Source organism: Hemiscyllium ocellatum, chromosome 36 (assembly GCF_020745735.1).
Source record: "Hemiscyllium ocellatum isolate sHemOce1 chromosome 36, sHemOce1.pat.X.cur, whole genome shotgun sequence".
Classification (NCBI taxonomy): domain Eukaryota; kingdom Metazoa; phylum Chordata; class Chondrichthyes; order Orectolobiformes; family Hemiscylliidae; genus Hemiscyllium; species Hemiscyllium ocellatum.
The window spans coordinates 4,350,779-4,365,748 of NC_083436.1; the positions used below are offsets into that span (position 1 = coordinate 4,350,779).

At 40.8% G+C, this 14,970-nt stretch overlaps 1 protein-coding gene across 3 annotated transcripts in view; it reads left to right on the forward strand.

Annotated features, from left to right (window-relative positions):
• The window catches only part of gria2b (glutamate receptor, ionotropic, AMPA 2b), a 155,733-nt gene that overhangs the window by 38,535 nt on the left and 102,228 nt on the right, over positions 1-14,970 (forward strand). For all 3 annotated transcript variants that reach the window (XM_060851650.1, XM_060851648.1, XM_060851649.1), the window contains exons 3-4: positions 8,990-9,229; positions 11,724-11,920. In XM_060851650.1, coding sequence (XP_060707633.1) covers positions 8,990-9,229; positions 11,724-11,920 — 437 coding nt within the window. The remainder of the gene's footprint in view (positions 1-8,989; positions 9,230-11,723; positions 11,921-14,970) is intronic.

Consider the following 14,970-nt stretch of genomic DNA (forward strand, 5'->3'; position numbering starts at 1 on the left):
CAATGCTTCCACATCCTTCCTGTAATGGGGTGACCAGAACTGTACACAATATCCTAAGGGAGGCCACATTAGCATTTTGTACAGTTGCAACATGACATTACGACTCCGGAACTCAATCCTTCTACCAATAAAACCTAACACACTGTATGCCTTCTTAACAGCACCATCAACCTGGGTGGCAACTTTCAGGGATCCATGTACATGGACTCCAAGATCCCTCTGCACATCCACAATACTAAGAATCTTACTATTGACCCAGTATTCTGCCTTCCTATTATTCTTTTCAAAGTGAATCACCTCACATTTATCTGCATTGAATTCCATTTGCCACCTCTCAGCCCAATTCTGAAGCTTATCCAAGTCCTCCTGGAACCTGTAACATTCTTCCACACTGTCTAGTCCTCTACCAACTTTATTGTCATCTGCAGACTTACTAATCCATCCACCTATGCCTGCATCCAAGTCATTTATAAAAATGACAAACAGCAGTGGTCCCAAAACAGATCCTTGTGGCACACTACTAGTAGCCAGACTTCAGCCAGAATATTTTCCATCAACCACCACTCCCTGCCTTCTTTCAGAAAGCCAGTTTCTAATCCAAACTGCTAAATCACCCTCAATTCCATGCCTCTGAATTTTCTCCAATAGAACCCTATCAAAGTCTTTACTGAAGTCCATGTACACCACTGAAAATGTGTTGCTGGAAAAGTGTGGCAGGTCAGGCAGCATCCAAGGAGCAGGAGAGTTGACGTTTCGGGCATGAGCCCTTCTTCAGGAACCCTGAAGAAGGGCTTATGCCCGAAGCGTCAATTCTCCTGCTCCTTGGATGCTGCCTGACCTGCTGCGCTTTTCCAGCAACACATTTTCAGCTCTGATCTCCAGCATCTGCAGTCCTCACTTTCTCCTCCATGTACACCATGTCAATTGCCCTACCCTCATCCACTTGCATGGTCACCTTCTCAAAAAACTTAATGAAGTTTGTGAGACATGACCTCCCTTGATGAAACCATGTTGACTATCTCCAATCAAATTGTTGCTTGTTAGATGATTGTAAATCCCATCTCTTATAATTCTTTCCAAAACTTTTCCTACAATGGATGTAAGGCTCACTGGTCTATAGTTACCTGGGTTACCTCTGCTGCCCTTCTTAAACAAGGGCATAACATTTGTATCCTCCAGTCCTCTGGTACCAAGCCTGTAGACAATGACGACTCAAAGATCAAGGCCAAAAGCTCTGCTATCTCCTCCTTAGCTTCCCAGAGAATCCTCGGGTGAAACCCATCTGGCCCAGAGGACCTGTCTACTTTCACTCCTTCTAGAATTGATAGCAGCTCCTCCTTACTAACCTCAATCCTTTCTATTCTAATAACCCGTATCTTAGTCTTCTCCTGTACAATATTCTCTTTTTCTTAAGTGAAAACCAATGAGAAATATTTGTTAAGCACCTCCCTGATTTTCACAGAGTCCACACATAATTTCCCACTTGTGTCTTTGGCCCTATTCCTACCCTAGTCATCCTTTTATTCCTCACATACCTATAGAAATCTTTAGGGCTCTCCTTTATTCTATCTGCTAAAGATTGCTCATGTCCCCTCTTTGCTCTTCTTAACTCTCTGTGTAAATCATTCCTAACTCATCTGTAACCCTGCATAGTTGAAAATGTGTTGCTGGTTAAAGCACAGCAGATTAGGCAGCATCCAAGGAATAGGAAATTCGATGTTTCGGGCATCAGCCCTTCATTGTAACCCTGCATAGCCTCATCTGAACCATCTTGCCTCAATGTCACATAAGTCTCCTTCTTCCGCTTAACAAGAGATGCAACTTCTTTAGTAAACCACGGTTCTCTTACCTTATCACTTTCTCCCTGTCTGACAGGGACATACCTATCAAAGATACGCGATATCTGTTCCTTAAAGCTGCTCCACATTTCAATTGTCCCCATCCCCTGCTTTTGCTACCCCATTCTATGCCTTCTAAGTCTTGCCTAATCACATTATAATTGCCCTTCCTCCAACTATAACTCTTGACCTGTGCTGTGGCATTACCGATCCCTTTCCATCGCTAACTGAATTATGGTCACTCCCTCCAAAGTGCTCACCTACCACTAAATCAAACACCTGGCCTGGTTCATTACCAAGTACCAGATCCAGTGTGGCCTCCCCTCCTGTTAGCCCTTCGACATGCTGTGTCAGGAAACCCTCCTGCACACGTTGGACAAAAACTGATCCATCCAACGTACTAGAGTTATAGCATTTCCAGTCAATGTTAGGTAAGATAAGTCCCCATAATGACCCTGTTCCTTTCACTCCTGCCCAGAATTGATTTGCCAATCCTCTCCTGCACATTCCTGGAATTCTGCAGAGGCCTATGAAAACCTCCCAGCAGTGTGACCTCTTCTCTTCTGTTTCTAACCTCAACCCATACCACCTCAGCAGATGAGTCCCCATCAAAAGTTCTTTCAGCCACCATTATACTAGTCCTTGAGTAATAAACCCAATTCCCCCCCCCACCAAACCACCACGTTTTACCATCTTCCTGATCTTAATGAAAGATCTAAACCCTGGAACCTGCAACATCCATTCCTCACCCTGCTCTATCCATGTATCCAAAATGGCCACAACATCAAAGTCCCAGGTACCTCTCCATGCTGCAAACTCACATACCTTATTTCGGATACTCCTAGCATTGAAGTAGACACATTTCAAACCAGCTTGCTGTCTGGCAGCACATTCCTGTGACCATGAAATCCTGTCCCTGTCCTCCGTACTCTCATCCACCTGTGTACTGGAACTATGACACAGATTCCCATCCTCCTTCTGAGCTAGTTTAAACCCACTTGGTGGTGGATTGTCAATAGCGAATAAGTAAGATATGCAGAGGATTGGAATGATTATGAGTTTGCAAGGATCAGGTGGGTGAGAAACTTTGGATGAACACATTGCATGCAATAGTGAGTGTTGGATTCAATGAGCCTTGGTGAGAGACATGTGCAATGACAGACTTTGAGTGTAGCGTGGTTTTGCAACTGAGAAGTAGCAGATAGAAGATAGTGGCACTTACCCTTATGGAACACAAATAAACATTATTCTTCTTCCTTCTTTGCCCGGGGCACTGTTGTGACAGGACCTCTCAGTCACTGTAGCTGCACTGAAGATCCAACCTACTTTTTATGGCCATTTTGTTGTGGGCACTGGTACAGGACCATAGCTGTGGCCTGCAGTGTCTGAAACAGGGTGGAATTGGGGTTTAAGAATGGCACCAGTGGCCTGGACATCCCAAAGGTCTGGCAGTAATGAGCACATGTGCCTGTCTTGCTGCACGATTCCATGATAAAGATAAAACAAAGAAATTCAAGTGTTGAAGGTCTGAAACAAAAACAGGAGTTGCTGGAGAAACTCAGCAGATCTAGGGAGAGAAAACAAAGTTAATGCTTTGAGTTCAGTGACACTTCTTCAGAGCAGATGCTAGTTAGGAAAAGGTGGTATTTATATTGAGGAAAGGGGGTTGGGGAGAAATAAAGTGAGTGGATAGGTGGAGATGGAGCCCAGAAGAGGCAAAGAAGGTTGGGCAGATAAAGGAGTTATTGATAACAAGCCAGGAAGGAGAAATGCTGACAATGGAGAGATTGGGTAGGTGAAAATGAATAGCTATGCTGAAAGCAGCCCATGTAATGACAAAGCCTGAGGTACCAGACTGGGTAAAAGAAATGGAAGGAGGTATTCAGGTTCTAAAAGTATTGACTTCACTATTGAGTTCTGAAGGCTGCAGGGTACCCAAATGCAATAGAGATGCAGTTCTTCCAGCTTGCATTGAACCTTGCTGGAGTACTGCAGCAGGTCTGAGACAGAGATGTTGGCCAGGGAACATGCTTGATGGGACCCTTAGCTGTGTCTGACCTATTTCCTGCACTTTTGTCCTCACCCCTTCTCTTCGCTTACAGGACACCATTAGGGTTACCGGTCCTCACTTTCTACCCCATCAGGATTTCACAGGGAGCATTCCATCAAAGGACATCCTGGTTCTCTCCTCTTCCACTTTCAACACCTCACCAACCCCCGGTGGCATTTCCCATGCCATTGCAGAAAGTGGAATATTTGCCCATTTCTCATCTCCCTCCTTATTATCCAAGGATCTAAACATACATTCCAAGTGAAGCAGCGATATACTTGTAGTTCACTCAATCTGGTCTGCTTTATTCACTGCTTACAATGTGGGGAGATGAAATACAGGCTATTTGATTGCTTTGTACAACACCTACATTCTGTCTGCGAAAATGTTCTCAAGCTTCCAGTTGCCTGCAACTTCAACACGCCACCATGTTCCCTGGCCAACACTTCTGCCTTGGGCATGCTACTGTGCTCCAATGAGGTTGAGCGCGAGCGATAAGAACAGCATCACATCTCACACTCAGGGACCTACACCCTTCAGGACTGAATATCAAATGTAATAGCTTTAGAGCCTGAACACCTTCTTCCATGTCCTTTACTCATCTCTTAATCCAGACCCTGTCATGACACGGACCGCTTTCAGTCAATTAATGTTTACATACTCATTGCCACCATTACCAGCTTTTTACCTTCCCTGGCATGCTATCGCCCTTTGTCTGCCAACTGTCTTTCTCTCACTCTGGGTCCATCGCCACCTATCAGCTCAATCCTTCCCACCAGCCTCTGTCTTCAGCATAAATACTGCCGTTTCCTAGCAGATTTCCAGTGATAAAGGACCACTGGACCTGAAACAGTCACTCTGTTTTTCACCAGAGAACTCCCAAAGCTGCCAAGTTTCTTCTACAGTTTCTGTTTATATTCCAGAAGACTGCCAGGATCCATTTGCATAATTAATGAGATGAAAAGTGAAAGATTTGATGAGAAAAGTGCAGCCTGGGTGTCACCTGCCAAAAGCGATGGGATTCTGACTGATCAGAATTTCTGAGCTTTTGTAGACTTTCAGGAAACAATTTAAGTAGGCTCTGGATCAGTGGTGCTGGAAGAGCACAGCAGTTCAGGCAGCACCCAACGAGCAGCGAAATCGACGAATTTAATTAGGCTGTCTACTCATTCCCTTATATGAACAAAAATGTAAGAAATCAGTCAAGAGTGATAAAACCCATTTGTTCCATCAAAACACACCTCTTAACTGGAAATTAAGGGATGAAAAGATGTGAATGGTCATGGTTGTTTGTCAGTGGCATTTGGAAGATGGGAAGAAGAATTGATATTTTGTCTGCAAACGACATCTATCCACTGCGACCTGGGTGAATCTTGCATTAGAGTTTACCTAGTGTGTCTAACAGAAATGGGAGCAGCTGCAGGTGTGTTACATCATTACCACTGTTGGTCTTACATAATACCCCTTCCCTCTCTAAACTATTGAAGTAGGATCTAAGCTCTTTGCCTTGTCCCCTCTACAAGGCCAGATCTTATCTGCTGTGCAACGTTATGCTGGTTGATACTGACATACGGATCCAGATCTCTCCGGGCAATTTAATACACATTTCTTTGTGGATGCGCATATGCTCAGCCCTTATGCTCAGCAAATGCCTCTTTTTTAATTCTTTTATGGAATGTTGGCATCGCTGGCAACATCAACATTTATTGCCTATCTCTATTTGCCCTTGAGCTGTATGGTTTGTGCTCTTGCAGTGGGTAGTCAAGAGTAAATCACATTTCTGTGGTTCAGGAATCACATTTAGCTCAGTCAATGGTGGCATATTTACTTCTCTGAAAGGCATTAGTGAACCACATGAGTCTTTATGACAATTGATGATAGTTTCATTGTCATCATCGTTGAGACTAGTTTTCAATTCCAGATTTTTAAAACATTAATTGATTTCAAATTCCTTTATCTCCTATGATGTCCAGATCACTAGTCTGGAGACATTCTATCTACACCACCCCATTACTGTTGGGTTGCTGTGTGTGCAGTTGATGATGTCCTCCATCTATGGGAAAGTAACTAAAGTGCCCAATCATCTGACAGGCATTATTGCAGGCCAAGCTCGCATTCTAGGCAGCTCTGACCATTGAGTCTTTGTCTCCTGTAATTGTGAGCTAATGAATGTAAAATTATGGGAATGTCTCCAGTTGAACTCTTGAAGGACTGAGAAGCAAAATAATGAGGGCTGTAGTGACTTAAAAGACACTGATGAAGCAGGGGAGGCATCTCTAGGAGACTACAGGTAGCTGCCATTACCTGACATGACAAGCCTTGAGATACTCATACGCAGACATGCCAAAGAGACCTAGCCCCTTCCTATAAACCTTAGTTCATAGCCAGTGGTCTTGTGAGCTGCTCCCCTCTTTATTGCTCCCTGTGACAGGCTATTTCTGCTTAGGCTTTTGATTGAACAAGAGGTAAAGTTTCTCCTGATCTGAGGTCTAATCCAAGATAGTGAAAGTATCACCTATCTTGATAAGATCGAACCTACATACAAAATGCGGGAAATAGATTAATAGCAGAGGTACTGAGGTCATATCCTTTCCCATCATTATTTCCAGTAGATGAAGCTTTACAGTGTGGTCTGAAATGTACAATAATTCCTTTTTTATTTATTTGAAAATTGAAAACACGGTTAGTCTACTGCTTCTGTACTAACTGAGATCACCATGAAAACCCTGTATCCCTACATCAGCCCCTGCCTGAGGTGTAGTGACCCTCAAGTAAATTCCTGACAAGCTGTCTGGGCCTGATGAGAGAGCAGTCTATGTGAAAGCTTCATATAAAAACATTAAAAACGCAGTTTAATCTTGTTAGCAAGTATTGAGTGCATTATATTACAAGGTTTTTTCCAACAATTTCGCTGGAATTTTTCTGCGATAGCTTTTAAAGTCTTCTGCTTACTTATGTCCTTTACATAAATTGTTGCATGTGGTTTCTCGATCCTTGGAGATCTACAGTTTATCCTTTCTTTCAAGAGATTAATTTGAAGAATAGATTTTTAAAAAGAGATTTCTGTTCCTTTTATTGCCAAAATACTTTTAAATGGAGGATATTTATCATGTTTGGCAGTTCCTTCAGAATATGCAAACTAAGCATATTATTCCAGCAAACATTGGAAAAAGTTACATTTAATGATAACAGTTTCCAATAAATTGCTGGTTTGAGATTCTGCAGTGTAATTTAGGTAATAGGAAATAAATTCCATCCTCACTGATTTGATGCTCCATGCACTTCTGGATGTCTGTTATTGTTAGTAATATTACATTATTTTATTGGTATTGATTTGTCAAACATTTTGACTGTGAACAGCAGCTCACTGAAAGCAGAAGAACTGAATATAGAGAAAAGTATAGCTAATAATGCTATAAAGTAAATGTATCTGTGTATTGGAATGTTGATTGACATGAAACGTAACTTCTTAGTTATTTTAGTAAAATTCCAGGGTAAACATCAAACCTATATTGTTTGATCAATGCATTCATCTGAAATTCATCAGTACTAAATGGCTATGGGGCAGCAGGTTGCTCAGTGGTTAACACTGCTACCTCACAGTGTCAGGGACCCTGGTTTGAATCCAACTTTGGGCGACTGTCTGTGTGAAGCTTGCACCTTCTCCCCATGTCTGTGAGGGTTCCCTCTGGAGCTCCGGTTTCTTCCCACAATCCAAAGATGTGCAAGTTAGGGTGGATTGGCCATGCTAAATTGCCTATAGTGTTCAGGGATGTGTAGGTTCGGTGCATTAGTTGGGGTAAATGTAGGATAATAGGGGAGGTGAATGGGTCTGGGTGGGTTACTGTTTGAAAGGTTGGTGTGGACTTGTTGGGGCTGAAGGGCCAATTTCCACACTGTAGGGATTCCATGGTTTTGTGTTAATGGCTCTGCTAAATGGTGAAAACTTTTGCTGAACACTCTAATAAAGACAATGTTGGAAACAGAGATAACACAAAAAAAAGTTGATCTTTCCTCAGAAAGAAATTAAAGACTTATAAAGACATATAAAGAACATCCTATAAGGAGGAGAAGAACCAAGGACAAACAAAAGCTTGTAATTAGATGGAAAGCAGGAAATGATAAATCACTAAAGTGATAATGAGTTTTGAGAAGATTTATAGGACAAGCCAAACAGAGACACACACGAGAATTCCTGGAAGCATGGCATTCCAACCAGAACCCTGTCAACAAACATATTGACTTGGATCCCATTTACTACCTCCTGAGAAAAAGAACAGGAAATTACATTACCACAGGAAGTGACGCCACCGACCCAAGAAAACCTAAACACATAAAGACAAAGTGGGCCATACCACCGTTGCTTCATCCGGAGACTCACTGATGAGGTTATCTAGTATGGTGATGAAATGTCTGAAAATGAACCTGCCAGCTCAGTGAGCAAACCTACATCCATACACTAAGGTGATGATGATAGAAATGTATGAATGCGCCAGTAGCCCAGAGGTGTCATGGAGGAAAATCAGATGGACACTAAGCTGCAGACCCCTGCCATCTATAAACTGTAAATTCATATGCTAAGACCCAATTTATAACCCCTGCTTTCCAGTGGAACCTTGTGACAATACCTGCACTGATTTCTGAGAAAAAATGTGCGCTGCAGTTATGGTAGTGAAGTTTTTGAGGTGATTTTATGTCATAGGCCAGAAAGTTCCAGTAGAAAGATGAGGATTTTTCAGCTTAAATCATACTTCAGTAAAACAATGTAAAACAAACAAAACAAGGACAAAGATCAGATTGAGATTAAGATGGATCATTAAAAAGGCAAGCAAACCATGAAGTTACACTGATAGTTGGTACAGAATTGCTCACATTTCTGGTGTAATGACTGGTTATCCAACATTCATTGCGGACATGAATAAATTGAAAGAAGTACAAGTAACTCACTGGATTGAATGTATATGTTCCACTGGTACAATTCCATTCTCACAGAAAAACAAGTTTTGTTTCAGGTTGAGAACATGCTAGTGGTAACAAAACTCTGATTGATTCTTGAGTGTTCATAATTTTAAAATTCCTTTTGACTTTCTTTCTCTCGCAGTCTGCTCCCAGTTTTCGAGAGGGGTCTACGCAATTTTTGGATTTTACGACAAGAAGTCTGTCAACACGCTTACGTCATTCTGTGGAACACTGCATGTTTCTTTCATCACCCCGAGCTTTCCTGCAGATGGCTTGCATCAATTTGTCATACAGATGAGGCCAGATCTCAAGGGTGCTCTCCTTAGTTTGATTGAATATTATCAATGGGAAAAGTTTGCTTATCTGTATGACAGCGACAGAGGTACACATGTTTATTTTTGTCTATATGTTACACTAAACTTGTTTTTTCTTTTTGTGCAGTGGGTATGTATAATCATTACATTGTGAAGTAATCTAACAATTCAGCTAAGTTAAAAATGATAACACTTAGGGATGAATACAGGGGTGAATAATCCAAATCTTAAAATGAGATGCATACTCTGAAATTTCATTTAATTTTTTTTAGATTTTCATCCAATAAAAATGAAAATCAAAACATCCCTGAAGAGAAAGGAAGTTAATTAATGTGGAATAAAAGATAAACAGGCTTGATGATGATGATGATGATGATGATATAGTCCTTATGTTTGATGCATTCATTCTATCACTAATCTTTCAAGAAAGTAAGCGAGGGGGTGAAACAACAAAACCTTCTACAGTTTGATCCCCTTGAGTTGCATTGGCTGTGCTCACCTGAAACTGGTATCAAACCTTTCAGTGTGTGAGTGAAGTTGAGGATGCTACTGTTAAACTTGACAGAACCTGAACAAAGCATGCTATTGGGCATGCCATTTCAATCCTTTTAGATATTCCTATTGGCTTCACAGCTAGGAATACTAGCAGCCTAGTATGGTATCCTATCGCCTGTCCACCTTTCCAATCCCTCTCCTTCAGTTACCTCTCCTCCTCTGTCTGCACAGGACCTCGACCTACAGGGAGGGGTAAAGTCTGATCTGGTGAATCATAGGAAGCTCTTGATCAGCAACTGATATATGGGAACCTGATTTCCAATTTAGAGTGAGCTTTACTGACAGCTATGGGATGCACATTCCATATACAAAACACTTAGTCTTATAAATAAATGCAGTTGTATTTTTTTAAAGTAATTCCAATGATGAAATAGATTTCTCTACTATCTGCTATAAGAAACAGTTACAGCCCAGTTGATATCATTCTTGTTCATGAGACAAAAGGTTGAGAGATTAAATTTTAATTTAGGATGATACAGTAATAATTGACTTGTGAGTACCACACTGACAGAGTGCTGCACTGTCAGAGTACAGATTTTGGGTAAGTGGTCGGATCAATGCTCAGACTACCCTCTCACGTGGATGTAACAAATCCAGTAACACAGGTCCTGGTTACTATTGTCTCAAATTAATATCATAAAACAGATTATCCAGTCATTATCACATTGCTGTTTGTGGGAGCCTCATGTCTGCATATAGGCCGCTATGTCTCCTACATGCACGACATTAATTACACTTAAATAGTGTTTAATTAGTTGCAACGTGCTTTTCGACATCCTGCTTTAAAGGGTGATATTATGTATATATACTAGCTCCCTCTTGATTGACTCATTGATCCTGCATGTACAAAGGATGTGTCCTACCTTTCATTGCAGATAGTTGCTTATATCACTGCTTTAGTTCCAGGTGATGTATATACTAAATTACGTAATCCTGAAGGAAATTATACTTAAATGATTCATGGATTTAGGACAGTATTTTCTGACAGTATCATGAAAAATTACAGTTTTCAATCCTGTTCTAGTGTCTTAAAGTAATCATATTCATCAATTAATAACTGCGGTGAAGAATTTGGTTTACTCGCCTGTGACCACAATCCATTTCCTACTTTGTGACTTAATTAGAGCATTAGAAGGGTTTTTTTTAATGGTTGTTGCTACATGAGGGAGCTTGCTGCTGAATGAGGAACCTGTAAGAGGAACAGAAAATTTAGAATCAGGCAAAGGGAAAAAGGTAAGTCGCAGGTGTTGTTATGGAGCTTGAGAGCGAACACGAGGGGGGAAACAGAGAAGCCCATTAATGTTCTTCACCACATATGGAAGAATTGGAGCAGGATTGGAGATTCGCTTTCTGTCATTAAACATTAGGCCAATCCAATGTTTCTTCTGCTGGATGCAGGAAAATGGAGCAGCTTTTTTGCTTTCCACATCAATGGAGGAAAGTGCTAATCAGGAACAGTCATAAGTTGGCCAAAGGAAGGAAATTGATGACTAGTAGGAATATGATGGGAGGCTTTATTGTTGCACTTGAATCACTTTTCCCTCATTATTCTTCTTGATGTTCAAGTCCACTGGTAGCTATAAGGAAGGGAAATCAATTCACACATATTTTCATACATTGATTGGAAAAAGACAACTTGTTTAATTTTCCAAAATTTTTAGAAGAAATCTATCAAATTAAAAGATTGGATGCCCAACAGCAGCCATGATCATAATGAATTTGAGCAGATTTGAGGGGTTTCTGGTCTTCTGCTAATCCTACTTGTGTTCTAATTTTGATTATGATTGATGTATTAATGTTTTATATTTATGTAAAAGTAATCACCTTAAAATATCCTGAAAGGTTTTGTTAGATTAAACTAATAATCTTAGCATGCCATCATTAAGTACATGCAAATATCAAAAAGTGAGCATTAGTTGATTTCTAGTAGAATAATTCATTTTTTAAACAGTTTTCTTAGGCTGTAAATGTAATCTGGAGGTTGTATTCTGCTGTTCTTTTCTCCAGGATTGTCAGTCTTACAGGCGGTCCTCGATGCTGCTGCTGAAAATAAGTGGCAAGTGACTGCAATCAACGTAGGAAATATAAAAGATGAGAGAAAAGATGAAGCCTACCGCTCACTTTTTCAGGATCTGGAAAATAAAAAGGAGAGACAAGTAATTCTTGACTGTGAGCGTGACAAAGTTAATGATATCATGGAGCAGGTACTACACATACAGCTTGAATAGACAATGACACTGCGCAATTGTTTATACCATTATTAATTTAATTATTAATTCATTAATTAGTAACTAGATGTTCACAGCATGAGATTCCATATTGATATCGATCTCATAAAATGTAATCTTATAACCACAGTGTGGAGTAATTCATGAAGTAAGCAATGTTTATACAAAAGAAAATTTCACATCTTAGTGTCTGACTATGCAAAAGTATCACTTCCTCGCCAAAAAGATAATCAGTGAATATTCGTCATTGTTGCTTTTGCTCTGGATGAAATGGCACTCAGTACTTGGGTAATGGGATGTTCATTTCTGTACTCCTCCCTGAGGATAATGATCTAGCTTCCACTCAACAAACCTCCAAATAAAACAGGCAAAACTGTTACACAATTTGAAATTGCTGTTAGAAAACACACTGATGTTCCATTTGGAAATTGTTGTAGGACAGCACATTGATGAGCCATTTGACTTCTTATTGCAACTCCTCATGTGATGGATAATTCTCTTTTCAAACAGAATTCCTGCTTTGAATTGTCTCCTGTAATGAATCTTCTGTTCTAAAATTATAATCAGACCTACCCTTGAGCTTTTAAAGTTGTACTTATTAAGCTAATAGAAAATCATGCACATAATTTAGTATTGTATTAGTTACATCAATATTTTTCATTTATAAAGTATCATACTAATTCCAAGTATCTATGGGTTCATTTGGGCTGGGGTGTTGAAGCTCCATTTTGATCCAAGGCATATTATCTGAGGTGTAATCTATCAAAGGTTATTGACAGTTTTAAACCTGTTCAAAATGTCCAGTGTGGAACACAAAGACTAGAAAAGTTAGTTTGGGTAAACGCAACGAGCGGGACTCTTCGGCAGCAGGTACAATGGGTGACCAAATAGAGCCACTGTCTCTCTCTTGTACATGGCAATATAGAAATCATAATAATCTGTTGAACTGCTATAAAATCCTGCATTTCTCACGATGGCAGCAGTTTGAGTTTGCATGGTAGCAACCTGACTCAGTAGGACTTCTGTCTGAGGTACTATTCCAATTCCTAGATTTTGTGTAGTGTCTAACCATTAGAATCATTGAATCCACACAGTGTAAAAGGAAGCCATTTGGTCCATTGAGTCCACACCGACCCTCTAAAAGAGCATCCAACCCAGATCCACCCCCCCTGCCCTATTCCTGTAAGCCTATATTTTCCATGGCTGATCCACCTAGCCTGCACATCCCTGGACACTATTAAGAATTCACTATGGCCATTCCATTAATCTGCACATCTTTGGACTCTGGGAGGAAACTATGGCATTCAGAAGAAACCTATTGGCCATCAGGTCACATCAGTAGATTCTACAGGTTTGCTAATTATGTTGGCTTCCATTTCCATACTGGAAAGAGCAGACTCCAATCTCTGAGAACTTCCCTGTGCTCATTCAGACTTCTCCATACTTCGTGACATTGTATACCAACTTTTTGCCAGGCTTGTCTGTACACAAAGTACCATCAGCTTCGTCTAAACCCACTCCATTGATATGCTCATTTAAGTCTTCTGCAGTCAAACCTATGCATAACCTCTGGTGAGCTGGCTATCCCTGCTTCCTGCCCTATTTGAAGATCACTTGTGGTCAATGTCTGATCACATTTAGGTTTGTATTTGTTCTCTCCTCTGCATAATATGCAGCAGCAATATCTGAGCTAATGGCTCAGAGTATGGAGTGGAGCATCTTTGTTACTTCATCATCAGTGTGTTACTGCTTGTCCACCATTGCAAATTGACCACTGTGTGGCCACAAGCAGTTCCGGTTATCTAACTAGAGAAAGGTACAAATGTAGGACTATGAAGGAAGGAGGGGCCCTGTGTCGGTAAGTGAGTGATGGTTTCATAATCAGCAGCTTGTAAATCAGCAGACATTGTGGGATGAATGGGAAATGGAATGTTACAAACTGAATTAGTAATCATAATAATGGATTGGGAGCAAATACTTTCAGTAAACCTGTCTCAGAGCAATGGGATTCAGTCAAGAAGGAATTGTGAAGAATATATAGCCAATATGTTCCAGAAAAGAGAAAGCATGGGACCATCAAATTCTGCGAACCATGGATATTGAGGGATATGGAGGATTAGATTAAGAGAACAGGGGAGAATTCTGGCAGCTATCAAGAGCTCAAAGTAGCAGGAACTGTAGAGAAGTATTGAATGTAGAACTTAAAAAAGGAGGTTAGGAGAACTAAAAGAGGATAATGGCAGGTAAAATAATGAAGAATCCAAAGTTGTTTTATGGGTACGTTTAGGGTACAAGGATAATGACAGAATGAGTAGGGCCTATTACGAACAATAGTAGTACTTCGTGTATGGAGCCAGAGGATGTGAGTAATGTTCCATGTGGATCAGTGTTTACCAGTGAGAGAACAATATGGGGATAGAAATCATGGGGAAGTACTGTGATTTAGTTTTAAACATTAGTGTAGAGACAAGACTCTGATTGGTCTAACAGGCTTAAAAGTAGACAGATTTTCAGGTTTGGATGAATTATATCCCAGGTTGTTGGGTGAGGCAAGGGTGGAAATGGTAGGGGTGTATGCAAAAATTCTCCATTCGTGTCTGATCACAGGGAAGTGCCAGAGTACTGGGGGCAGCACCGTGGCTCAGTGGTTAGCAATGCTGCCTCACAGCACCAGGGACCCGGGCTCAATTCTAACCTCGGGCAACTGTCTGTGTGGAGTTTGCACATTCTCCCCGTGTCTGTGTGGGTTTGCTCTGGTTTCCTCCCATAGACACAAAGATGTACAGGTCAGGTGAATTGGCCATGTTAAATTGCCCATAGTGTTATGTGCATTAGTCAGAGGGAGGTGGGTTTGGGTGGGTTGCTCTTCGGAGGGTCGGTGTGGACTTGTTGGGCCGAAGACCCTGTTTCCACACTGTAGGAATGTAATCCAATCTACTGGATGAGAGCCAATGTGGCACTATTATTCAAGAAGGGATAAACTAAGAAAGTACAGGTCAGTAAGTTGAGTCTTCGTGATAAGGAAA